The sequence below is a fragment of the Monodelphis domestica genome, chromosome 6 (assembly GCF_027887165.1).
Source record: "Monodelphis domestica isolate mMonDom1 chromosome 6, mMonDom1.pri, whole genome shotgun sequence".
In the NCBI taxonomy this organism is placed as follows: Eukaryota; Metazoa; Chordata; class Mammalia; order Didelphimorphia; family Didelphidae; genus Monodelphis; species Monodelphis domestica.
In genome coordinates, this window is record NC_077232.1 from 10109884 (window position 1) to 10137268 (window position 27385).

Sequence of the window (27385 nt, forward strand, 5' to 3'; positions counted from 1 at the left end):
ATTCCCCCATTTGATGGGCATCTGCTTAGCATCTGAAGAGCTTAACTTGTATTTATTTCATTTAATTTCTTTTTTTTAATTTAAATTTAATATTTTTTTATAAATCCTCTCCTTCCATCTTAGAAGCAATACTGGGTATTGGTTATAAGGCAAAAGAGCAATAGGGGCTAGGCAATGGGGGTCAAGTGACTTGCCCAGGGTCACACAGCTAGGAGGTGTCTGAGGTTAAATTTGAACCCAGGACCTCCCATCTCTGGATCTGACTCTCAATCCACTGAGCTACCCAGCTGCCCCCCATTTAATTTCTTTTTATAACATTTAGTATGAGACTACTTCATCTTACAGTATATGTAACTAGAAAGTTAGAAAGGCTAGTCCCAGTTGTTTATTAACTCTGATAGATAAGGAGAGAGTTAGTTAAAGAGCTTCTTATATTAAGTACATATCTTTACTCAATAAAGATAACAGAAGCAATCATGGAGTCAGTTATAAAGGTAGGAATCTGGGAATTTATGGCAATGGTAGGCTGCTCAGATTTTATGACTCAAAGAGACAACTTTCTGTATCTTTAAGTTTCTTTTTGTGGGTTATTGTCTATTACAATATTAGTAAGTCTTTTCCTAAAATATTGACTGAAGATAGCAATGGCAGGATCAAGAAAGTGCTTGGACCTTATACTAGAATTTATTAACTATAACTAAGATACTTTGAGTATGTAGGTTTTGTTAGTCAGTTATTTGTATCAGCTGTCAAAGGCTTATAAAAACAACTGTGAACATCCACAAGATGTCCTTCATACAGACTGGGAGTGGTGATGGACCATTGACTCTATTTACCCATGAATAAAGTCAGTTTATCAACTCAGAATTATGGCCAAGAGATTTCTTTATTTCTTCCATCTCCACTTCTTTGTCACCATAAAAGCAATCATTACAGATATTCTGTACATATACACATATGGGTTCTGTTCCATTGTTTATCTATGCAATTTAAGATTAGTAGTGATGCTGATGGGTCAAAGGGTACACGTTGTTTAGTGACTTTTTGGACATAATTCCAGATTGGTTTCTTGCATAGTTAGACAAATTCACAGCTCCACCAAGAGTGCATCAATGTGCCTGTTTTCTCACAGCCCCTCCATCACTTGTCATTTCTGTCATCTTTGCCAGTCTGAGGAGTGTGACTTGGAATCTCATTGTTTTTTATTTCATATTTTTTTATTTATTGGAAATTTGGAGCATTTATTCACACATTGGCACTTAGGAACTCCAGTAAATAGGGCACTACATGAGACATCAGGAAGACCCAAGTTCAGATCCTATTTCAGATACTAGATGGATGAAGAACCTGGGTATAGAGTTGTGAAAATAAAATGGCCTAATATTTGTAAAGGAGCACTTTTATGAACTTTAAAGCTCTAGAGAAATGTTATCAATTATTATTATTATTAATCTGTGCTTGATATTTGGATTTTTTTCATTTGAAAACTACCCATTTCCTTTGGTCATTTATCAATTGGGAAATGAACCGTGTGGCTTTTTTCTTTCTTGTTCTTTCTTGCTATGGTCTCAGGTATTGCCCAATAAATGGAGATGTGAAACTCTCTTGTTTTACATACTGAATTCCACCTGGTTTTCTGCCAACTGTCAAGTTTTAATGATCTCTCTTCAAGTTGATTTTCAATAATTCAATTAGAATCAATTTAATTCAATTCAATAATCATTTATTAAGCCCCCACTGGACAGGGCACCATTCTGGGTGCTGAAAATATGAAGAGAAAACAAACAAAAATAATTCTTACATTCCAGGAAGTTCCACTGTATGGGGCAAATGACAGATACAATACAAATAGAAAATTGAATATACAAGGCAATTTGAAGAAGGGAAGATCACTAATAACTATGAGAATGAAGAATGTTTTTTCCATTTGAGTTGGCACCTAAGGACTGTCAAGAGGAAAAAGTAAGTTGGGAAAATATTCCAGACATAGCGACACAGACTGGGCAAGGTTGAAAGACAAGATGGGCTAGAACAGAGGTTTAATAAGGGGAATAATGAGAACTAAATTTGGTTTTCAGTTTGTGGAGGGCTTGAATGGCCTGGCAGAAGAGTTTATCCTTGATGCTGGCAGCAAGAGGAAAGCTTGGAGAGTTTGGAGGAGGATGAGTAGATGGACATCCCTTGAAGGAAAAATCAGAGAACATCTTTTGAGTACCCTTTCCAGCCTGGAGTTCCTGAACCAGAGGCAGCTAAATTCCCTTAGAAATCCAGGTTGTATTCGAGGGGGAGCCTCCTCAGGCAGCAGTTCTGAAGGCATTGGTCTTTAAGCCATTGGCTTTTGCTTGTGAACACTCCTTGGAATCAAGGCAGCTTCAAGTAAATGGGCGCAGATTCTCGGAGGCATGTCTTCTGAGACTCTTGATTTTAATTGATTTTGTACTTATTTATTTGTCCCTATGTTGTTTTCTCAGTTAAAACAGGAGATTCATGAGTGCAAAACTTGCTGATTTTTTGTCGTTGTATCTCCAGTGCCTAGTAACTGTTTATTTAAAGCTTGCTGACTGATTGATGCTACTGGAACTTCTTGGAAGCCTGGAGTCCCCAAAGCACCAAATGCAGTGCCTTCCCACTGGCTGATGAGGAACCCCCAGGTTAGACCACAGCCATTTTTGTTTCCATCAGACTCCTGGAGAAATCCTAAAATTGGCTTATTTTTACTTTGGTGTCACCTTGATTTCTTGGACTTGCTTCTTTTCTTGAATGTCTTCCCATGAATGAATGGAAACAAAAACAAACAAACAAAAAAAGCATGAAAAACCAGGAGAGCGTAAAGGAGGGAAGGGAAGAGCATAAGTATTTTTCAAGCATCCACCATGTGTCTGGCACCATGCTAAGTGATTTTACAACTATGACCTCACTCTATTGGGGGGCAGGAAAATTGAAATGGGGGACAATGTGGCCCATGATGACTCTCTATGACTCTCGGGGGTTGTGGAGTCAATGAGTCAGTAGTTTGGGGTACCACCAGGTAGTAACGCCTTCAGTTTTTAAGAGATTGTCATCTCACAATTCAATCCAATTCAACAAGCATTTGTTAAGTTTCTCTTATGTGTTGGTCAGTGAGGATGCAAAAACAATGGAGTACAGTGGAAAAAGCCTCGCCTCCATCCCCTTTACCCATGTGAATGTGGCCAGTTCCTTTTTCCCTCATCTGTACACTGAGGGCTCTAACCTGTCATTTTATGAATCTTTTGGAGGCCTTGAGGAGCTTGGATGCTACTGGAGAAATGTTTCTTTCCATGGCCCAGTGGAGAAATGAGCTGGGTTTGTGATCCGAGACCTGCAGCCAGATCCCAGCTCTGCTAGTTACCATTTGTAGGACTTTGGCATTACCCTGCCCCTTTGGACCCGTTTCCTCAACTGTCAAGTGATGGAAATAGACACAATGATGTCTAAGGTGAGATGTCAGAGCTAGGAAGTATCTCAGCTGTTCAGCCTTGGTATGGTCCTAAAATCCAACATCATGTGGTTATCAACTGGCCAATTAGGCCTTGACCCACGCCTCTGGTTTCTAAGTCAAATGCTTTCCATGGCACCACAGGACCTGAGACTATTCTTTATTTCCTTTACTGACTCTCTATCTCATTCCTGAATCCTTAAAATCAGCAAATATCTGGGGGCAGCTGGGTAGCTCAGTGGATTGAGAGCCAGGCCTAGAGATGGGAGGTCCTGGGTTCAAATCTGGCCTCAGACACTTCCTAGCTGTGTGATCCTGGGCAAGTCACTTGACTCTCATTGTCTAGCCCTGACCACTCTTCTGACTTGGAGCCAATACATAGTATTGACTCCAAGACAGAAGGTGAGGGTTTTTAATAATAATAAAAAAAAATCAGCAAATATCTAAGAGCCCTTTCCTTCTCTCTCCCTACATTCTTCCCTGGCCCCCCAAGCCCTGTTCTCCTCTTATTGCCCTCCTTCTTTCTTTCTTTTTTTTTTTTAATTAAAACCCTTACCTTCCGTCTTGGGGTCAATTGACTCCAAGGCAGAAGAGTGGTAAGGGCTAGGCAATGGGGGTCAAGTGACTTGCCCAGGGTCACACAGCTGGGAAGTGGCTGAGGCCAGATTTGAACCTAGGACCTCCCATCTCTAGGCCTAGCTCTCAATCCACTGAGCTACCCAGCTGCCCCCACCCTCCTTCTTTCTTAACGACTACTTCTCTCTCTTTTATTTGCTTCTCATACTCTCTCAACCTGAATGGGAAGAATATGAGGTTTTGAAACCTCCTATTGTAGAAAGGGATTGTAGTAGTATACTGGGTACTAAAGATGCAAAGATGAAGTCAAGTGCAGTCCCTGCCTGCAAGGAGCTTACCGGCTATACAAATGACACACACACCCCTTTTATCTTCTTGTGGATATCTTATGTAGGGCAAGGAGGAGTGTCAGCAAAACTGGGAAGAATGATGCCTCTCCCTCCTAACTTCTGTCATTGTCATGGAAAACAATGCTGCCTTCGAAACTTTTGTTAAGTCACCCTCCAGTGGCTCCCCTCAGGATATCAAAATATTCTTTTGTCCCCATGATGCTCTCATATATATTTTCTTCCAATAGTAGAATGTCATCCTCTTCAGGGTAGGGACTGTTTGCTGATGTATTTGTTTTCACTGTCTTTCACACAGGGGTGGGCACACAGGAAGAGCTTAATAAATGCATGGATTCATTAATTTAGTCCAACTCCCTCTTTCTTATAGATGACTAAAATAAAGCTCAGAGAAGTTAAGTGGTCTTCCCAAGATGCCCCAGGTAGTACTTACCCACATTCCATTTCCTGGATGGTGTCAGGTACTGGTTGGTTCTTTGTTTCAGGGAGGAAGAAGAAAGTCAGAAGGCAGGTAGTGATGGCTAGGGTTGCAAAGATCACCTTTGGCAGGACTGGACTATAGATCATGAGCAAATTTATCAATGGGGCCAGCAATGTCCCAATCCTTTCTACTGTAAAAATCAGTCCTCTGCAAGTGTTCCTGTCAGTACAAAGAAGATCTGATTGTCTTATATTCCACACGTGTTGCTATCCCATCTCTAAACTCCCTGTTAATAGAGTCTTTGGTGTATTGAAGCTACTTCTGGACCACTAAAATTCTTATAAACTGCAGGAAGCTCAGGGGTTCCTCGAATTAATGCATTTGAAGGGAAAGAAACTATTGCTCAATCCTCAAATGAGCTTGTCAACAGGGAAGCAGATATATTGGTTTGATCATGCCCCTTTACTTGTCCTGGTTCCCTCTAGTATCTACAACTGAATGGATAAAGGATGAAGGTCCTACACTGGAGCCATCTCTGAAGAGTGTCTGCAATCTCTCATAGCATTACTCCTAGTAGAGAGTAAGTTCCTTCAGGGTAGGGACTGCTGTTCCTAGAAAAGCTAGGAAAGCAATATGCCCAACGTGAGCAACAACCTGAATGTAAAAGATAACAGAAAGAAGAGTTATGAGAAGACACACTTTTATTCCCCCCCCCACCTCCATTTGCAGAGGCAAGTGGCTCATGAGTACAAAATACTGCACATATTTTCAGACTTTTTCAATGCACTGATTGGTTTACTGATTTTTTCTTCTTCCTCTTTTTGTTTAAAATAATTTTTTTTTGGTTACATGAGATGCCTCTCTAATAGGAGGAGAGGGGGAAGAATAAGAGAATAAATTTAACTGATATGAAAACAAAAGATATCACTAAGGTTTTTTTAACCTTACCTTCCACCTTAGAATTAATACAATATATTGGTTCCAAGGCAGAAGAGTGGTAAGGGCTAGGCAATGAGGGTTAAGTGACTTACCCAGGGTCAGTTAGTGGTAGTCTATTGGTGACCGAGCATGACAATTGTCTTTGTGCATTATCATCTATTGATGTACCCTCATGTGTACCCAGGGTCACAAAGCTAGGAAGTGTCTGAGACTAGATTTGAACCTAGGACCTCCCATCTCTAGGTCTGGCTCTCAATCCACTTAGTTGCCCAGTAGCTACCTACCACTAAGTTTTAAGAAAAGATTAAGGTCATTTTCATTTCAGAGCTTCCTTCCTTCCTTCCTTCCTTCCTTCCTTCCTTCCTTCCTTCCTTCCTTCCTTCCTTCCTTCCTTCCTTCCTTCCTTCCTTCCTTCCTTCCTTCCTTCCTTCCTTCCTTCCTTCCTTCCTTCCTTCCTTCCTTCCTTCCTTCCTTCCTTCCTTCCTTCCCTCCTTCCTTCCCTCCCTCCCTCCCTCTCTCCCTCTCTCCCTCCTTCCCTCCCTCTCTCCCTCCCTCCCTCCCTTCCTTCCTTCCTTCCTTCCTTCCTTCCTCCCTCCCTCCCTTCCTCCCTTCCTCCCTCCCTCCCTCCCTCCCTTCCTTCCTTCCTTCCTTCCTTCCTTCCTTCCTTCCTTCCTTCCTTCCTTCCTTCCTTCCTTCCTTCCTTCCTTCCTTCCTTCCTTCCTCCATCCCTCCCTTCCTTCCTTCCTCCCTTCCTCCCTCCCTCCCTCCCTCCCTCCCTTCCTTCCTTCCTTCCTTCCTTCCTCCCTTCCTCCCTTCCTCCCTTCCTCCCTCCCTCCCTTCCTTCCTTCCTTCCTTCCTTCCTTCCTTCCTTCCTTCCTTCCTTCCTTCCTTCCTTCCTTCCTTCCTTCCTTCCTTCCTTCCTTCCAACATTATAAAAGCTGTAACCTTTCCCTCCTCCTCAGGCTCGAGTCTATCCAAATCCCACACATTCTTGATGGAAATAAACATCTTTGCTTCAGAGCTGTTTGCCTAATTGGTTGTATATAGTAATGTAATTATCGCTTGTTTGGTTCTAAGACTTATATTTCTTTCCTTTCTGTCTTCCTTCCTCTCCCAGAACCAGTCTAACTTAAAGGATAGGTAATAGGACCTGAAGTAATAAAGTCTGGATTTGAATACTTAAACTATGGGAGTTGGAAAGGATGTCAATGGCCATCTAATCTACCTCATACATGAGAATTCCTCCTAAAGTTCCCTCAACATGTAATTGTTCTGCATCTCTTTGAAGACCTCCCAGGAGGAGATATTCACCACTTCTTGAGGCAGCTCACCACTCTCCCAGTACCAGTCCATCATCTTCCCAATGTGGGACAACTCTCATTGTTGGATTTTCCCTAATCTCAAATCTAAATGTGCCCGTGCAACTGGCACCATTGCTCCTGGTTCTGGCCTCTAGGGTCAAATATAACAAGTCTACTTCCTCCTCTACAAGACAACCCTTCACAGAGTTAAAGACAGTACTCATGTTTTCCTCGAATATTCCTAAGACTAAATATGCCAAGTTTCTTCAGTTGATCTACTTAGGTAATAAACTCATGATTTTTCACTCTCTTGGCTGTCCTCTTCTAGATTCCTATCAGCTTTTTGACATCTTTTGGGCACAAACAGGGTGTGTGCCAAGGGTGGGGGACATCGGAACTATCATCTCTTTGTTCCAGGAAGCAATGTTACTCCTAATGCTGCCCAAGATGGCATTAGAGATTTTTGATTACTCCACTTCACTGCAGACCCATATTAAGCTTGTGGATCTTTTCAGAACAATTGCTCTCTAGACACATCTCCTCCACCTTATATATGGACTTTGATCTTTTTGTTTTATGCTTATCTTTATGGAATTGAATTGCTTTAGAGTCAGCCCAATGATCTCTCCCATCGAAGTCCTTCTGAATCCTGACCCTTTCTTCCCATGCATTAGAGATCCCTTCTATATTCAGGTCATTGGCAGATTTGATGAGCCATCTATGCTTCTATCCAGTGGATTGATATAAAGAATAAAGAGAATAGGGCCAGCACAGGTCCCTGGGGTGCTACATTGGAGATCTCCTGCCACATTGACAGTGAACTTTTAACAACTACCCTTGGAGTCTGACCATGCAACCAGTTCTGAATCTCTCTGATGTGTCCTCATCTAATCCATTTCTCTACCTCTTCTCCCCCCCCCAAAACAGTATGAGATACTTCATCAAGGACTTTGTAAAAACCAAGATAAAATCTATTCACAGCATTCTTCTGGTGGTCTTGTCCAAAAAGGAAAGCATTTGAGGTTAGTCTGGAATCCCTTGTTCTTGATGACAACACCATATTGTCTCCTTGTAATCACGGCTTCCTTTCCTAGATATTGGTCAAACTTCTTTTTAATGATCTGTGCTAGAATTTTCCAGGAATCTCAGTTAAACTCATTGGCTTAGAGTTTGCAGCCTCTGTTGCCTCAGATTTTTTTTAATTCAAACCCTTCTCTTTCTCTAATCTTGTAGTATTTTTTCCTATTCTCTGTGATCATAAATTATCACTGAATAAGGCTCAGCTGTCATTCTCTCACTCCATCATTGCTACTTATCCTTTCAGAAGTTCATCTGGACCAAATGAGTTGAATTCATCAAGGGTATCCAAGGTGTCCTCTTGTTGTATCCTTAGTTAACTTTTGGGCAGTCAGGAGTATGCCAGCGAAGGTTAAGCAAGAATCTCTCTACAAATGAATGAGTCTATCTTGGGAGCTTTTTGCCTACACATCAGCTGCTAGATTGATGGCTCTCCAGAGAGGCTCATAAGAAGCTGCCTGGACACAATCCCAGAATACCCTTTTATTCCCACAATTACAGGGAGGTTATATCAGATTAAGGATATTGTGCGTGCTCATAAGGACTGGGTTCTTATTGGACACTCCCTATTAATTATTTAATCTTTTACTGATCATTATAGCTTCATTCAATACTGATCATTATAGATCAATATAGTCAAAACTGAGTTTTAAGGTTCATTAAGTGCTTTTCTTATGTTATCTCACTGGATATTCCTAAAAACTCTTGAGAGGTTGGTGCTTTTATTATTATTATTCCCATTTTACAGATTGGGAACCTTACACAAATATAGGCTAAGTGATTTAGCCAAGGTCACAAACCAGAAAGTATCAGAAGCTAGATTTGAACTTCGATTTTCCTGACTAGAGACAGTGCTTTATTTACTGCATTGCCAAAGTGTCCCATATAATCTTTGTCCAAACCTTTGTGAAATTTGAAGGTGCTGAGAGAATGCCAGCAACTATTATTCTAGGATATTGGCTTGTCTTTGCCAAATATTACAGGGCCATGTTCAAACCAGGCGAGAGCTAAGAGAAAGATCAAAGAGAGGGATGGAATTACCCATCCATCACCCTAGTTCATTCTGTATAGCTGAAGCTGCTATTGCTTTAGGCTGCCTAATTCTTTTTTTTTTTTTAAACCCTTACCTTCCGTCTTGGAGTCAATACTGGTATTGGCTCCAAGGCAGAAGAGTGGTAAGGGCTAGGCAATGGGGGTCAAGTGACTTGCCCAGGGTCACACAGCTGGGAAGTGGCTGAGGTCAGATTTGAACCTAGGACCTCCCATCTCTAAGACTGGCTCTCAATCCACTGAGCTACCCAGCTGCCCCCTTAGGCTGCCTAATTCTTGAGGTTGGCTATAATCTTACTTCTAGAGAAATAGTTCCATGTGCTTCATCTCAAGCTCTTTTTTGAGATCTCACTGGGACTTGTAGGGGATCTTGGGTCCTCAAAGGCTATAAAACACAGGAACCATAGAAGAATCCACCAACTAGGAAAAGTTTATGCTGGTTTGGGGCCAATTGCTATCTTTCTTGTCTGAGAACCAGCCTTCATGGTTTCAGATAACCAATCACTTGGGGGATTTCAGGGAAGATCAAAGTCTTTTTACCAGGGACAAAGGAAAGCATAATGGGATGATCTAAGTTTGAGAGAATGAGATTGGTGTGGATGAATCAGTATCTCTAGAATCTCTCTTGAATGTAAAACCTTGGTTATGTCATATAGAGCTGAAGACACAGACACCCACTTTGGCATGCATGTATCCTGGGAGATCTTGTCTATGGAGCCTCTTTTTCCCCCAATGCCCCCAGCAATGGAAATGATTGTTGATTTTTCTTTTGTTACCAAATTCTCTATCCTACCTGACAATTGTAGGTAGGAGCTCAAAGCTATAAACATAGTAATTGCACATGCAGATCACAATACAGCTGATTCCCAGCATTGCCAAAACTGTACGCAAAATTTCTATAAAGCAAAAGATGAAAAACACTCAGTAAACCAGAGTTCGCCATATCTTAGAGCCATTCACTTGTTCATTCATTTATCCATTCATTCGTTCAACCTATCCATTCACACACTCATTCATACATTTGTCTCATAAATTATAAATCTATTTATTCATTCTCTTCATCTACTACCGCATCCATCTATTTATTTTAACAATATTTAAATCATTAGAGGCAAGAAGGTGATATAGGGATAAAGTGCTAGACTTAGAGTCAAGGAAATCTGAGTTCAAATCCTGCCTTAGACACTTACTAATTGGGTGACTCTGGGAAAGTTAGAACTTCTCTCAGTCTCAGTTTCTTCATTTGTCAAATGGAGATCATAGCACCTATCTCCCCGGATTGTTGTGAGTAACAAATGATACAATAAATGCAAAACAACTTGCAAACTCTAAAGTGCTCTATAGTAATTATTTGTTTGGTATGTCTAGCAAACAATAGTTATTGTGTCTATTTTGTGTAATTTTCTGTGCTAAGAGTTGGAGAGGTAGGAAGTATAAAGATGCATTTGACAATGACCATTGCTAAGAAACTCATAAATCTGAATTTAAAGCATATGGCAGCCATTGATTCCAGTCACTTATTCATCTTATCCATCTATCTCTCTATCTAGCTCACTCAAGTCTCTCCTCATCTGTCCTGGTTTGGGTTTGAGTACTTGGTCTACCATTTATTAATACTGCAGCTCTGGGAAAGCTGATTCTTCTCTTTGAGTCTATTTCCTGATTTTTAGAATGAGAAAGTTGGAGAGTCACCAAAGTACAGTGGAAAGAGTAATAGCTTTAGAGCCAGAAGACCTGAATTCAAATCCTACCTCTGAGACTTACTACTTGTATGACCTTAAGTAAATCACTTCAATTCCCTGGGCCTCAGTTTTTTTCATAAAAAAGGAATTTGGATTAAATGGCCTTTGAGGTCCATTTCAGTTCTAGATCTAAGATTCTACGATTGAGGGATCTCAAAGAATACTTCTAGTCCTAAGAGTCAGTAGGGATAGGGACTGAACCTATGATTTCAAGCTTTCCTGGCTGAATAGAGGATATCCATATGAAGAAACCCACTCTACTAACTTTCAATACTTTTTTTCACTGCAGTTTCTAGTCTGAGAGTTGTTTAGTTCACTGAGGAGTTAAATGACTTACCCTGGGTCACACAGGTAGAAAGTATAAGGCACTTACTACTATATGTCAGGCACTATCTAAGTGCTATGGCTACGAAGAAGGGGGAAACCATTGTCCTTGCCCAGAAAAAGCTCATATTCTAATGGGGATACAGTATATATATCTGACGCTACAAGAGATATATTGTGTAAATGAGAGGCACTTGCTGGCTTTGAGATCAGAGCTCCCTCTGCTATGCCCCCAAGGACCCAACTCTCAAGGAACCTAAACTAGCCATTCATTCTTGCCCAAAGAGTTTTGTGCTCTTTTAGGGAACAAAGGGAACCTGAGGGACACCAGAAATGATGATGATAAGGATGGTTTGATAATAATAATATAGCTAATATTTAATATAGCCTACTATGTGCTCTAGGGCTAAGCACTTTATGGATATCATCTTATTTGATCCTGAAAAGATCCTGGGGAGGTAGGTGCTGTTATTATCCCCATTTTATGGGTAGTTAAAGGTTAAGTAACTTGTCAAAGGTCACACATCTAGGTAGTATCTGAGGCTGAATTTGAACTTGGGTCATTTAGACTCCAGGTCCAGTGCTCTATCCTCAGGGTCACCTACCTGCCTCTTCTCTATCCAATGGGCTACCTAGTGGCCTCTAATGGTATGAGACACTTCCCTCCCCTTTTCCTCTTTCCCCAAAGCCCATTTTCTTACCTTGGCTCAGAAATCCATAGCCAAATATGAGCAGTACAGCAGGGAAGAGGGAAGCCACGATTACTCTTTGACGACCAAAGCAGTTCATGAAAAACAAGGCTACAAGCTTGCTTACCAAGGTTGAAACACCAAAAACAATCTGGAGCCTTTGAATATTCTGCCCCAAGTTCTGTATGTCCAGAGCCATCCCATAAAAAATCAGAAGGAATGAGAAACTGCAGCAGACAGTGAGGAAAGTAGAGAGAAACCATCAAACTTGGATCAGGAGGGGGAAACAGAGATTAGGTGGAGGTTGACCATCAAGATATATGAGGACAACGAAAGCCAACATCTAGCTGCCCAAATTGAGTTGAGATTTAGTCTCTATGTAAAGAGAAATCTCATAATAGTTAGAGCTGTCTGAAAACTATCAGAATGGAATGATAATGGACTTCCTCCCACTGGAGGTTTGCAAGCACAAGCCATTGCCCCTTAGTGGAGCTAAGATGAGGGAATCCTGGTGAGTGACTTCCTTAGGTTCAGGATGAATTGGATAGCCTCTGAAGGCCTTTCTGCCTCTACTGTTCTATAGTTCTATGAATCCGAGACAGAAGGTTGCAGCTGGCCAATCTGTCCTTTTCTTCTGCTTATCTACTGTGTCCACTGGAGACATTCCTTTGGGAGTGATTACAGCTTTCAATTCCTCATACATTAGAGGAAACCTACCCTGAAATGGACAAACAGAGGACTCTTGTGCGCAGGATGGGAAAGCGGACTGCATCCAACACGGTGTAATGGGTCTGTGCTGCATCTGACTCCTTCTCCATGGTAGATCTCAAAGCCTTTAGAGAAGATAGCCAAGGATAGAGTCAATCTGGAGGTTGGAGTCTAGAAGGGTAGAAGAAGCAGGAAGGATTGGGGGGGGGGGTGGAGAATTCTAGGCTGGGAATGGAACCAAATGAGAACTCATTGGTTATGACCCCAAAGCCTTATTAAGCAACTTCTATAATGCCATGTTCAGTGGTGCCATGCCTGTGGCCACAGGATTAAAGGAATCCCACTGAGACCTTTGAAGCCACACAGGATCAGCCTGAGACGATAATGAGCAGAGACATCATTGTAACATGAAGGCGTGTGAGGTCCCTTCCAGCTTCAACTCTGTGACTATTTGGTCCATGAATCTGCCCTGATCGCACACATTTCCTGTGTCTGTGCCTCTGTCTGCATCCATAGCATTGCAGAAAGAATGCTGACTCTGGAGTCAGAAAACCTGAGTTCAGATCCCTCCCTTAATAGCTGTGTGAACTTGGGAGACTCACTACAGAGACAGACCACTGTCTGGACCCCAGTTTCCTCATCTTTGGGATGGTTTAGATGGTCTCTAGAACCCCTTATATGGGGATTTATTGTTCTATGATTTCCAGTTCCCTACACATGTCCACTCTACACGTGAATGTTCATTAGTATAGTTGTGGGGAAGAGTTCCCCAGGTTTGTGGACAAAAGTTTTATTGATACGTTCTTATTAGGCTATTCCTTGAAATGCCTTTAGTTTGGATTGTGCTCGAAGCTGAACAATAAAGACCACCATTCCAGTGGGGGCTCATGAGCTATGGTTTTCAATGATGTCGTTCATCATTAAACAAATTTCCTACAAATTTTGTGAGGATTAATCATCCAGATTTGCCATGTGTGAGCAAGAGAACCTTGGTAGCGCCATTCACAGTCAAGGCTGCTATGAGGCTAGAGGTCCAGAGCTTGATGTCTTCAAACAGATAAGTTTTCTCTGTCCGAAAGCAACCCTTAGTCCCCATGGCCATATTCTTGTCAAGTGTAGATTAAAGTGCCCACCCCAATCCCTTACTTAATCCCGTCTCACTGAGACTTGGAGAAGGATCATCAGAGAGTAGACTTTCTTCTTGGGAATCAGCTATCTACTCATTTTGACTTGAACAGCCACCATTTCCCATATCCCAGCCCTGCCTCCTTCTTCCCTTCTCACCTCTATAGTCAGGCTATAATCCTTTACTCCATTGATTTTTGCAACTTTTCTGAACTCCTTTAAGGCATCATCTAACTTGTTGTGGACAATCAGCCATCTTGCGGACTCTGGTAACCACCTAATTAAAAAGTGCATGACAGATACAGTTGATTATCTTTAAACTTGCTAAAAAAGTCACATTTCTTGTATGTAGCATAGGTTAGGGTTCTTTTTTTTTTGCCTACAACTACTTGCTTTTTATCATTTTAATGTCCAAAAGAAAGTTTATGTGTAAAAGTTCTCATCTCCAAACATCCTATACTACAAAGTTCTTAAAAGGTGGCTAGAGTTTCTGATCAAATTTAGCCCTTCTTGATTTTTCCTCTTTGATAAAAATTTTTTAAATGAGTCAAGACCTGTGTCTGCTTTTGTCTTAAATCTTCCCTCCCCAATGTATGGTCAAATGGACTTAACAGGAAAAGCCTTTATAATTGTCAATAGAGGAGACAGCATTTGCACCATTGTTTCATTCCTGGAGCAAATGTCCTCCTACCTCTGCCCCATCTAAGTTATCATCTCAGGTTCATAATTCAATAAGTATTCACTTCTTGTATTAGCTATGCAAATGCTGATAGAAGAATTATATCATTTGAAATATGTCAATAATCACTGACCAAGAAATAGACATTTCCATTCATTCTAAGTGAAGCAGATCTGTTTTTTAAGAAGAATTTTGTTTCCTTAATTTTCAGGCTTTGCTCTAAATCAGTGATGGGCAACCTTTTGAGCTTGGTGTGTCAAAATTCACCAAAAAACCAAGCATAACTCAGGTGGTGGGTCACTTCAAGAAAAAAACCATAATTTCATGATATTTATAGTTTAAGTAACAAAAATGTATAATTATAATATATAACTGTATTTAATAAAACAAAAACTAATTATTTAACTTATCTGCTTAATGACTTCTTTGTTCATGTGTTAGTCAGTTTCTTTTGTTGGTCTTGATATTATTTAACTTGTGTGAGGTGCCTTAAACTAAGATAAGTAAGGGGGAGAGGGGATTCTTTCACTAATCTGCCTTTTAGTGACTTTTTTTTTTGCTGAATTTCATTTACTAAATCTTCAATTGAAGGTTGGTATTTTGTACACTTCAAGCCCAAGTAAAAGCTACTAACTTCATCTATCAAGCTGTTTCTTTTGTTAATTTTGATATTATTTAATGCTGAGAATAAGGTCTCACAAAAGCATGTAGAGGGAAAAATTGTGAGTAAAGTCATTGCTATATTTTTCAGGGTGCTAAAAGTGTCTGGTAATAGGTTCCAGGCACTCCTCTGTTGCACATGGGCCAGAGCCCTGCCCAGTCTTCTGCTGACCTGTCCCTGACCCTCCCCACTCCTCCTCCATCTGCCTTCCTGGTCAAATTCCTTCCCTGTGCATGTTTCTCCTCCCCCCCCCCCCAAGGGAGCCCCATGTGCCCCAGCCTCCTGGTGCCCACAGCTTGTCACTTGACCTTTGTCCCTGTGGCCAGAAGGTGGAGCAGTCCTCCCCACCCCCAAGCTGGACCAGGGCATGGCCACACCAAAGCTACGGCTCCCAGGGCATCTCCTGGGCCCCAAGGCAAGCCCTCATGCGGCCTCATATCATTGAAAATGGCTACACATGTCAGTGCTGATACATGTGTCATAGATTCACCATCATGGCTCTTAACCCTCTCCATTCCCTTATTACTCTGTTAAAAGGAAAGGTACACACACACACACACACACACACACACACACACACACACACACACAGATGTATAAATAACAAGTCTAGCATCAATTTGTCACATTTTCAAAGTTATAACTGATGCCTGCCCTTTTCATCTAACATTTCTTTCCTGTGGTCTTTCTGTATTGAGAGAATCTGAGCAGAGTACTCTCCATAGTATTGTCATATCGTTAAGACTAAGGCAGAACCATTTTAAGAATGCTCTAACAAACTTTTATATCTTTCAGAGTTAGAAGTTCCCTTAAAAACAAGAGATAGCACCAAAAAGTTTAGAAATAAAATTATTCTCATTTGTAGAATGTTGATGCTAGAGTAGCAATTATTAAATTTATTTCATACAAATTTCATTAGGAGTGTTTTTCTTTAAAAAACAAAGAAACAAACAAGCCTTATTTTCTGGTTTAGAATCAATACTAAGTATTGGCTTCAAGACAGATGAGTTGTAATGGCTAGGAAATTGGGGTTAAATGATTTGCCCAGGACCACATAGGGGAATGTCTGAGGACAAAGTTTAACCCAGGACCTCCCATCTCCAGCCTGGTTCTCTATTCACTGAGCTACCCAGCTGCCTCTAGAATATTTTTCTAATGACACCTGCAAATTCTAAAGTCATTACAGTAACAAAGTTATGCAATAAGACTTTTCTAATCTTGCTTCATGTAGCTAAGAGGTCTGATGGATAGAGTGTTATATCTGAAGTCAGGAACACCTGTATTTCTGAGTTCAAATCTCTCTCTTTCTTACTAGCTCTTTGACCCTGGGCTAATCACTTAACTTGACCCTCTTGGTTACTAATTTTTCCTCAGATGGTAGGAAGTACTGTTGACAAGCTCAAGGCTCCAACACTAGGACCAACATCACTGTCAACTCCTGACATTTAATGATTTTCAGAATCAAAGCCATGTTGAAGTTTCAGGCTGAATTTTTCTTGTACAGAGGCAAAGAAATCAATGACAGCCTGACATAAGTAAACAGCTTTCCTCTCCTTTGTAGGCTCTAGCTAAGAACCAGTTTTCCTTTTTTAAATAACTGGCTTTCATCACTTGTTGATTTTGTACATTTTTCATAGCCTTCATATAAGGTTGTCTGTGTGTATATACATATATTTGCAGAGGGGAATACATACATTTCTACTCAGTGTTATTCTTTTAATTCGAAATGCTTAGCATTCTTCTATTGTATTAAAGATCCATTTTTCCCTCTAGTAGAATCATTCTCAGGTATTTTTACCCTGTAGGGTAAATTATTCCTGTTTGTAACACCATTCTTTTGCCTTTTGGAATATTGTATCCCAAACACCCATTTAGAGTAGAAACTTTGAGGTCTTCTGTGATCCTGACTGGTTCCTTGGTACTTGTATTCTTTCTATATGTATCTTTGTAATATTGTTTTTTCTTTGACATGGAGGCTCTGGAGTTTGGCTATAACATTTCTGGGACTATTCTGTGTAGGGTTTCTTTCTGGAAGTTATCAGCAAACTATTGCTCCCTTCAATTTGTTCTCTGTTTCCAATAAATCTGTCAGTTTTCCTTTGTGATTTACTGAAATATACTCTTCATGCTTTCCAGTTCTGAGGTTCTATCTTAGAGGGAGCTTTCTTCAACAACCAAGATATCTAGACTCTTTCCCCTCTGCTTAGAGATCCAACTAGTTAGTCAACAAGCATTTATTAAGCACTTATTGTGTGCCAAGTATTGTACTTGGCCCTGGGAAAACAAAGCACAGATTTCAGGGTAGGAAAAGTTCTCAAAGGTGATTTAGTCCAACTTGGATCTGAGGAAGAATCCTCTTTCCAACATTAGCCAACAAAGAATTCTCCAACCTCTGTTTGAAAACCCTCCATGGATGGTTGTCTCAACTCTGGGCTTAACATGACCAGAAAGAACATTAGAATTGATATGTCAGAGCTAGAAATGTTATTAAAACATATTTAACCATCATGATTTGTGCCAAAGGGGCTCCCTACAATTAGAATATAAGTTAAATTCCATCCTGATGAGAGTAAGGTTTATCCGCTCTCTTTCCCACTTCTCCCATTTCTCCCTCCACTGTAAAATCTCTTTCATGCCTCTTTTATGTGTGTTCATTTACCCCATTCTATTTTTCCCTTTCTCCTAAGACATCCTTTTTTCTTACCCCTTAATTTTATTTTTTAAGATGTCTTCCCATCATATTCAACTCACACTCTTTCCCTCTCTCTGTGAATTGTGATAAAGGATGGAAAGGTTTGCAATTTGCAAACTACTTATAACTGCCCAAATAATGATAAAGTTTTTAAGCATTACAAGAATCATCTTTCCATATAAGTATACAAACCATTTAATTGAATGGTTTTCTAATCATTTCCTTTTTTCTGGTTATCTTTTTATGCTTCTCTTGAATCTTGTTTTTGAAAGTTAAATTTTCCTTTCAGCTCTGATTTTTTTCATCAAGAATGTTTGAAAGTCCTCTATTTCATTGAATACCTATTTCACCTACCTGAAAGATTATGCTCAGTTTTGCTGGGTTAGTGGTTCTTGGTTAAAGTCCTAGCTCTTTCTCACTCTGAAATATCATATTCTAGGCCCACTGATCCTTTCATGTAGAAGTTGCCAAATCTTGTGTTATTCTGACTGTGGCTCCACAATAATTGAATTGTTTCTTTTTGGTTACCTGAAATATTTCCTCCTTGACCTGGGAGTCCTGGAATTCTGCTATAATATTCCTGGGTATATCCTTTTGGGATCTCCTTCAGGAGGTGATGGGTAGATTCTTTTCATTTCTATTTAACTCTCTGGTTCCAGAATATCAGGACAGTTTTCCTTAGTAATATCTTGAAAGATGATATCTAAGCTCTCTCTTTTTTTTTATCATGGCTTTCAGGTATTTCAAAAATTCTTAGATTATCTCTCCTGGATTTATTTTCCAGGTCAGTTGTTTTTCTAGAGATAGTTCACATTTTCTTCTATGTTTTCATTCTTTTGACTTTGTTAGACTGTTTGTTGATGTCTCATGGAGTCATTAGCTTCCATTTGCTCAATTCTAATTTTTAAGACATAATTTTCTTGAGTGAGCTTTTGTACCTCCTTTTCCATTTGATAATTGACATTTAAAAAAGTTCTTTTCCTCAGTGAATTTCTGTACTTTTTTCCATGTGGCCAATTCTACTTTTTAAAAGGCTCTTCTCTTCAATGGATTTTTATTCCTCTTCTACTGGTTAACTTATTCTGTGTGTGTGTGTGTGTATGTGTGTGTGTGTTTTAAAGAAAAAACCCTTACCTTCCATCTTAGAATTAATACTATGTATTGGTTCCAAGGCTGAATGACAAGTGGCAAGTGACTTGGCCAGAGTCACACAATTAGGAAGTGTCTGAGGCCATATTTGAATCCAGGACCTCTTGTCTCTGGGCTGGGTTCTCATTGAACCACTCAGTTGTCCCTCCCTATTTTGGTTTTTGATGTATTATTTTCTTCAGTATTTTTTGTGCCTCCTTTACCAAGCTGCTTACTCTTTTTTCCTGATTTTTCTGCAACACTCATTTATTTTCCCATTTTTTCTACCAGTCTTATTTGATTTTTAAATTTCTTTTTGATCTCTTTCATTAATTCTTTGACTTTATTGATTTCTTCTGAGCTGATATTATGGTCTTTCTGGCACCGAAATAACTTTCTCTTTTTGTTGTTTGCTCATTTTCCAGTCATTTTTTCTTTTAACTTAAAAAATACAGTGTGCTTACTATTCTACTGGCCTGTGCTCTGTTCTGCAAGCAACCATAAGCAATCTTTTCCACCTTGAAACTGTGACCACAGTCCTCTGCTCCCCTGTGACTGTGAGGGCTGTTTTGTGCTAGTGCTTCTCCTCACCCTTAGATGGTGACCCAGGCCTGAGAGGTGGATCTGACTATGGGCAATCTGGCCAAAGTCTTGCACCCAGAGCCAGAAAATAGACCCCTGTAATCTCCATTTGAGTAGTTGTCTGACCCCCTCCCCCTTACCAAATGGCACAGAGAGCACCAGCAGCCTTTGCTGTGGATTCAGATGTACCCAAGGCTTGTTGCCACGGTGGGACTTGCCTTGGCATGCTGCTTTGCAGAATTTGTTTTGAGGCATTATATCATTGTTTCTTGGAGGGTAATTTGGTAGAAGTCAGATGGGTGTGTGTGACTTCTCCACCAGCTTGGCTTTCCTCCTCTCCGGACTATCTTTTCTAGTGATATAACCCAGAGCCCCCACTGGTGTGCTCCATGCCACAATTATGGGCAGATTGTCATTTACTCAGTCAGACTAAAGTAGCTTTTAGAAGTTGGTGGCATAGTGTATAAAATAGCCTTTCCAATAGCCTGGGATCCCTTGTCTCACAAATACACAAGGGCCTAGCTTGGAGAGCTCATGTGGCAAATAGGAGCCCAACTCTCTCCCCATCATGGGATGCTGAAGAAGAACTCCTTAGGCAGGGTGTAATTTTCTGCTGGGATCTTTGAGAGCTGTGAATGTGAATTCAGCCTATCTGCGGCTCCTGCTGCTGCTATAAGTGTCATCTGTTCCAGGGGCACTGTTCATTTCCATTGCCTAGAATTACCATATGCTGTGTGTGAGATTAGAAATGAATAAATACTCAAAGTATTTATTATATAGGATTTAATAATCATAAAGTGCGTAAGAAGAGGGTTAATTCTGCCAAATGAGCAGAGCACAGAGCTGGAGAGACCCACACCTGTCATGCTTTACCAAAAACCTGAGCTCAAAAAGAGCCCTGCAGGTGGGTCTCAGCCAAATTTATCTTCCAAGCCTCCGTACGTAAAATGAGGACGTAACTTAGAAGGATGCTGGGTAAATGTAGTTCAGGTGTAGCAAATTTCTATTTGCACACGTGCCTATTCACTTTAAACAGATATTGACTTCTTGCACTCTGAATCATTTTTAATTTTCTTGAAATATACTGAATGCAGATTAGCATGGATTTAGTTATAATTTATCCTCAAAACCATCTTAAGAGGGAGGTGCTAATATTTTTCTCTTTTCGCGGATTAGGAAACCGAAGCCCAGGGAGGTTGACTGACCTCCTCAGAGTTATACAGGTAGTAAGTATCTGAGAAAGGGTTGGAACTGAGGTTTTCCTGATTCCAAATCCAGTCTCTAGACACCATTCTACCTAGTTGCCTTGGAGATATTAGACATAGGAGATGCCTATTATTTTCCATAGCAATGGTCATAGTATCATAGATCTAGACTTTGGAGGAACCTCAGTGGCCATCTTAACCTGGAAGTATAGTTTTAGAACTAGAAGAGATCATAAAGACCACTTAGTCTAATTTATTCCTTTTACAGACAAGAAAACTGCTATGGGAAGGGTAAGTGACTTGCCCAAGGTCACTCACCTAATAATTTATAGAGATAGGATTGGAACTCATATCTTCTGCCTTGAAATGTAATGACTTTTCTATTTCATCTCTTGTTCTTTTGGATATTCTTTTTGGTCCTTGGGCAGTGGGGTCAGCTTTTTTGAAACTAATAGCTTTCATTTAATTTTCTTCCCTTTTTATATCCTAGAGGTAACTTAATGAAGATATCTGACTTCAAGCCTGCCTCATCTCTGAATGGGTTTTAATTTCTTTCTGTCAGCCAAACCTCTCATGGGAACATTCCTATCCTCTTAGGAGAGCTTCCCTTTTTAAAGAAGTTTGGGATTCTCCACCCTCCAGGTCCCCCAGAGAAAGAACAAGGGGACACTTACCAAGCAGTCAGGGAGAAGACAAAGAAGGGAACTGACATTACCAGCTGCAGTTGGCGCCATTGATTAATGTTATAGGCCACAATCCCAAGCAATACATGTCCCAAGCTGGCGGACATAGAGAAAATGACTGTTATCAGGTCCCGATAGTGGCTGCTGCTCCATTCAAAGCCTGAAAGGAAACCCCATCACAAGATTAATTTGTGGCTAAACTCCTTGAGAAGGCTAAGTCTACAACCAATGGATGCCTCTGCTCTCTTCTTCTCCTTCTTCTCCTAATTCTACAGTCAAGCTTCTGACTTAATCATTCAAAATAAAGCCATGCTCTCTCCAAAGGTAGTATCTCAAAGAACAAATGCAAATGGCGAAGAAGGCGCACAGAGAAGACTTACCAATGGACCCCGAGCCAGTTACGATTCCTGCTAAGGAAATCCCAAGCAGAGAGTGAAAACTGCAGTAAATGGAGAATGATTGGGCAAAGGCAGCCCCCGTGCTGAAGACAGCCAACAAGAAGTAATTCAGAAGCAGGATCCATTTTCTCCCAAACCTACATGGAGGGAAACCAGACGGGTGTGACTATCTCCCAATGTCTAATTCAGTCCATTCCACACTGTAAGCACTTCACAAATGCTTGTTTAAAATGCAAAGTTCTTTGAAAAACAAAAGGCTCATCAGTACAGTCCAATGGAAAGAATGAAGATTTTAGAGTCTGGCTGCTTATTTTCTCCATTGTGGGGAATCAGAGGGAATGATTTAGCCATTTCATCCATTGAATGAGGGGTTTGTACTAGATACCTTCCAGCAGATTCCTCCTATCCCACATTCCCTCATTCTCTTGAATCTATCTATCTATCGTGTCTACTGGCTGCTTCTTGCTTCCTCTAAATAAACTTTAATCCTCTATATTGTGAGTTTTGCCCTGTCTCCCCGATCCTCAAAAACTCTCCCTTGATCCATGTACCCCTACTAGGTCACAGTCCATTTCTCTCCTCTCATTTGTGGCTAAACTCCTTGAGAAGGCTAAGTCTACAACCAATGGATGCCTCTGCTCTCTTCTTCTCCTTCTTCTCCTAATTCTACAGTCAAGCTTCTGACTTAATCATTCAAAATAAAGCCATGCTCTCTCCAAAGATCTCAGTGGTCTCTCCATGGCCCAATCCTTGGCTTTTTCTTCAATCCTCATTCTCCTCGCTCTCTCTGCAATCTTTGGCCTTGTTAACTACTCTTTCCTCTTTGGTACTTCCTTCTCTCCAGGTTTTCAGGTCACTACTTCTTTCTACCCATCTCATTTCTTTTTGGTCTTCTTTACTGGATCTTCATCTGGATCACAGCCATTAACCATGGTTTCCTCCAAGTGCCCTTTCCCTCTCTACTCTTTATTTCTCTTGGTGATCTTATTGGCTCCCTTCAATGTTCATCTGTATGCAGATTTTTTCCTCAGTTCTATTCTACATCTCTAACCTTCCTCCTTATTTCCAGTACCACACCTCCAATTGCCTAGTGAACATCTCAAACTTGGTTGTATTATAAATGCCAAAGTTAACATGTCGAAAACTGAACTTAACACTTCTCCCTGGATCTTCTTCTCTTCAAAATTCCATTATTATTATTATTATTGTTCAAAAATGTTATTGTTTAATTAGCCACTTTCTTACCCGTCTACCTCATCTCCCCACTTCCATTCTTTTTTTTTAAATTATGAGAAAATATACGCCATTATAAACATCTATAGTCGATTAAAACAAATGCCTACATTGGCCATGTCCAAAAATTCTGTCTCATTCTGCCCTCCAAGTCCTTCATCTCTCAATGAGGAGGCATCTCTAGTCCTAAAGAATCTTGGTCGGTCATTATTCTGTGAAGAGTTCAGTCCATTAGTATTCTGCTTCCTTTATATTCCGTAACCTGTTTATCCATTCCCACCCAGAATTCCCACTCTGTCTCCTCCAAAGGAGGCATGAAGCTATTTGTAAATAGAACTCATCTCTTTCTAAATGTACTCTTCTTATCATTACCCATCCTCCCCTTCTCCTCTTTCTCTCCTTTTTTTTTTCCTAAATGAAATGTGTTTTTCTAGCCTTATTCTGTGTTTCTGTATTCTTTCTTCTTTTAACTAGTTCAGATGAAAGTGAGTTTTAAGGGTTAACCCCGATCCCACCCCGTATTTATCGACTTGTAGTTATCTACTTTTTCAAATTCGTTCTGTGTCATCAATATTATCTTTAATCTTCCTTTCCCTTCTAGTCCTACTCTTGGAGCATTTTCTTTCCTTCTCTTTCTGCTCTTTTTAAAAGATCATCCAGACATAACAGAAGTCCCCCTAGGTCTTGACTCATTGAATTCCCTCACTGGCCCCGATGACAGCTTTTAGAGGGTGCACACGTGTTACACCCCCCATCCATATATTTGAATATGTGTCTATCCTGCATTTGTCCTTCATTGATGTACATCCATATTTCTATTTTTCTGCTTCTTTTCACTCCTGAATTTGAACTTCAAAAGTTCCCTTCAGTTCTGATGTTGGAGGATGAGCTAATTCATTAAAAATCCTTCCCTTTCCCCTGCCTCCCTCCCCATCGGATTTTACTCCGTTTTGCTGGCTAAGTTTTTCTTGACTGTAAGCCCATTTTCTTTGCCTTATTTCAGACTTTCTGTCTCGGACCACTCAATCCTATATGATCCCGTCTGGTTCCTTGATACTTGAATTCATTCTTGCTCACCACTTGCAGCATTTTCCTCCCCTTTGACTTGGAAGCTCTGGATTTGGGCTGTGTTGTTCCTGGGATTTCCTTGGGAGGGAGAATTCCTATATCTACTGTACCCTTTGGGTCTAAGTGATCTGGGCAGTTTATTTTTAAGATTGCTTAAAATCGGATGTTTGGGTCATGACAGTAAAATGACTCCATGATTCTTACATTTTTTCTACTGCATCTGTTTTTTCAGGTGGGTGGTTTGTGCTATGTACTATCTCCTTCTTCTAGCTTTCTTGGCTTGCTTCTTTAGGGTTCTTTCTTTTTTTTTAAGCCCTTACCTTCTGTCTTAGATCAATGTTGAATATTTGTTCCAAGGCACAAGAGCAGTAAGGATTAAGCAATGGGGGTAGTGACTTGCCCAGAGTCACCCAGCTAGGAAGTGAATGAGGTCACATTTGAACCCAGGACCTCCCGTCTCTAGGCCTGGCTCTCTTTCCACTGAGCCAGCCAGCTACTCTCCTCCTTTAAACTTCAACTAAAATTCCATCTTTAGCAAGAAGCCTCCTTCCTTAGTCTTCCTTAATGTTAGTGCCCTCCTGCTATAATTGCCTCCAGTTTATCTTATACGTATCTCGGATGTACATAGTTGTTTTTATGTTGGCTCCTCTACTAAATGTGAGCTTCTTTGGGGCAGGTGCAGTTCCTTGTTTTCCTTTGTACTCCTAACTCTTAGCACCTCCACCCAGAGCTTTAAACCCAGCCCTGAATCTTCCCTCTGTTTTGGGGGGCAGTAGATACAGCATAGAAAGACTGACTTTAAATCAGAGAGATTTGGGTTCAAATTCTGCTTCTGCCTCCAACTATCTGACTTTGTACATGTTTCTTTTCTGCCCTGAGCACTGGTTTCCTCCTTTGTTATCCCTTTCCCACATTCAGCCCCATGGCCCAAGGCTCTGGGTTCCATTAATATCTATGCCCATATGAAACTCACCTGTCTGAGAGACAGCCCCATAGCACATGTCCCACCAAAATCCCAGCGAAGAATATTGACTGGGACAAGGTCTTCAGTGTCTGGGAGTCACACACCAGGTCCCACTTAAAGAGAAGATGAGAGCATCAGATCTTACAGTGTGGCGAGAGAATTCTGGACTTGGGAATCTTGCTACCATTACGATAAGAGAAACTCTGGCTCTGACTTCTTGCCCAACTGCCTCTATGGTGCCCCTGTCCAGTCCATCTCAGGACATACATTTCCAGCGCATTTTGACCCTGACCCTCCTAATGCAGACATCTTTGCCTTTCCCCTTCTCACCTGCTTTCTTCCCCATTTGCTTTCTCCCCTGTATCCATCCTGCTAATGGATTTCACATTCTATATAATGCTGCTGAAGCTCTGGACTCTATGACTTTTCCCCTGGACTTTGAGCAAAGATGTGTAGCCTGCCTCTTTCTGCACCGTTGATTTGGTATTTGGCGGCGGCCCCTATCCATGGATCCCTCACTAATGGTGTCATGGAAGGGGACAGAGGAGAGGAGTCTCTTCCTATTATTCACCCGGGAAATCAAGTTCCACCTCAGTGTGACCCTTTATAAAAGACAATAAACAATATTACGTGTCATTGAAAAAAAAAAGACAATTGAATCTTCCCGGGGTGGGCACGGGGCGGCAGGAAGAGCCTCTTATCTTACCTCAGTCACGATGGAAGACGTGATGATGCTTTGGTCGTAAACCCAGCCATCCGCACACGGCTCCATCTCCAGCTGGCTGAAGTTTTGGGCCGTGACATTTGGGAGCAAAGCCTGCCACTGGGGCGCCGAGAATCGGCGACAGCTCTCGGGTCTCCCATCGGAGTCCAGGGGGATGAAAACCTTCAGCAGGGAAGTCAAATTCAGGTCCTCACTGACGCTGATCGAGGCAGAGGTATTGTCCAGCTCGTGAACCCAGCACCGGTGCTTGGGGACAAAGGCCGTGAGATTCTCCAGGAGAAAATGGCCACCTATCAATACGAGAGGGACAGCCAACGTCAAGATCTGAAGGGCTCTGAATCTTCCCTTCGCTTCAGCTTCAGCGAGGAGATCCTCAAAGGCCATCCTGGACCGTTAGCCCCAAGGAGAGATCTTCAGAGTGATGAACGGGAAATTGACAGCAACAGCACACGAGGTGTATTTCCTCAGCCACTGAGGACTCCTCTCGGGGACTTTTCCTTCTCCCTCTGATGGAGCAGTGGAGGCAGGCTATGTTCTTGGGCTTTTGTAGAGGGGATGATGTCAAAATTCATGAAGAAAACGTAGCCCAGGATTAGTACTTAGCTGGAAGGATACCTCAGCCCAGACTTCAGTTACTTAAATATCCATTCTAGGAGAGGATTCGCACTCGAGGATTCTTAGCAGAGCCCCATCCTGCACATGGAGGAGTCCAAGGCACTAAACATGTTCACCCTATACAACAGATTGGCTAACTCTGCTTTTCTTAGTTAGGTATGACCAAAGCATGAATGAATAGAATGCATCGGTTAAAAATCAACTTCTGATTAAAGAGGGAGAATCAGGACATGGCTGAGTTAGTTGAAAACAAGGTGTAATGTCAAGCAGCCTTGGCTGGTCCGTTCAGGTCCTGGAAGAGTGACCGTCAATGTGGTGGCAACACTTATGGCCAAGAGGTCACAGCGTATTTGGGTTCCCCTCTGAGGGACCACAAGTAAGTCATTTGAATAGTCTAAAAATCAGTTTCTTCATTTCTAAAATGGGAAGGCTAATACTTCTTGCATTTATCTTACCAGGTTTCGGTGACGGTCAACAGCAAAGTCAGCTTAAACAGTTGTCTCCGAGATTATCCATGAGTTCTTCATGGATCTTCCAGTCCTCATCCTCCTTGACTCTCTTTGTGAATACTCTCTCCATCTAAGGCTTTCCTGGTTTTTCTCTAATCTGTCTCCTTTTCTTTCACTTAGGGCCCTTTCCCTTTCCTTTTCCTAACTGTCTCTGTCTATCTCCTTCTGAACCCCTTTTCCAGGAAGCCAATGGACAAAATACTGGTCTTGTAGTCAGGGAACCTGAGTTCTAATCTTGTTCAGTTCCTTCTTATCCATGTGAGATGGGGGAAATCATTCAACTTGCATTTGCCTCAGATTCCGGATCTGCAAAATGGGAATAGAAATGGCACCTTCCTTTCAGGTTTGTTTTGAAGATTAAGTGAGATCTTATTTGGAAAGTACTTTGTAAAATTTAAAGCACTAGAGACATTCTAGTTATTATGATTTTCCTGTCCCAGTGGGCCCGTGCATGTCCATTCATGACTTCCTCCTTTTAATTTGTAGTT

General features: G+C 41.1%; 1 protein-coding gene across 1 annotated transcript; it reads right to left on the minus strand.

Annotated features, from left to right (window-relative positions):
- Positions 1–1701: 1701 nt before the first annotated feature.
- On the minus strand, positions 1702–26733 carry LOC100013455 (solute carrier family 22 member 11-like). Its single transcript, XM_001367807.3, has 10 exons — positions 25756–26733; positions 25059–25162; positions 21767–21921; positions 21378–21546; positions 13916–14033; positions 12641–12756; positions 11936–12150; positions 9962–10064; positions 4814–5020; positions 1702–2764 (listed from the first exon to the last, which is right to left on the minus strand). The coding sequence occupies exons 1-10, from the start codon at positions 26155–26157 to the stop codon at positions 2698–2700; spliced, it is 1656 nt and encodes a 551-aa protein (XP_001367844.3). The 5' UTR covers positions 26158–26733; the 3' UTR covers positions 1702–2697.
- Positions 26734–27385: the final 652 nt, after the last annotated feature.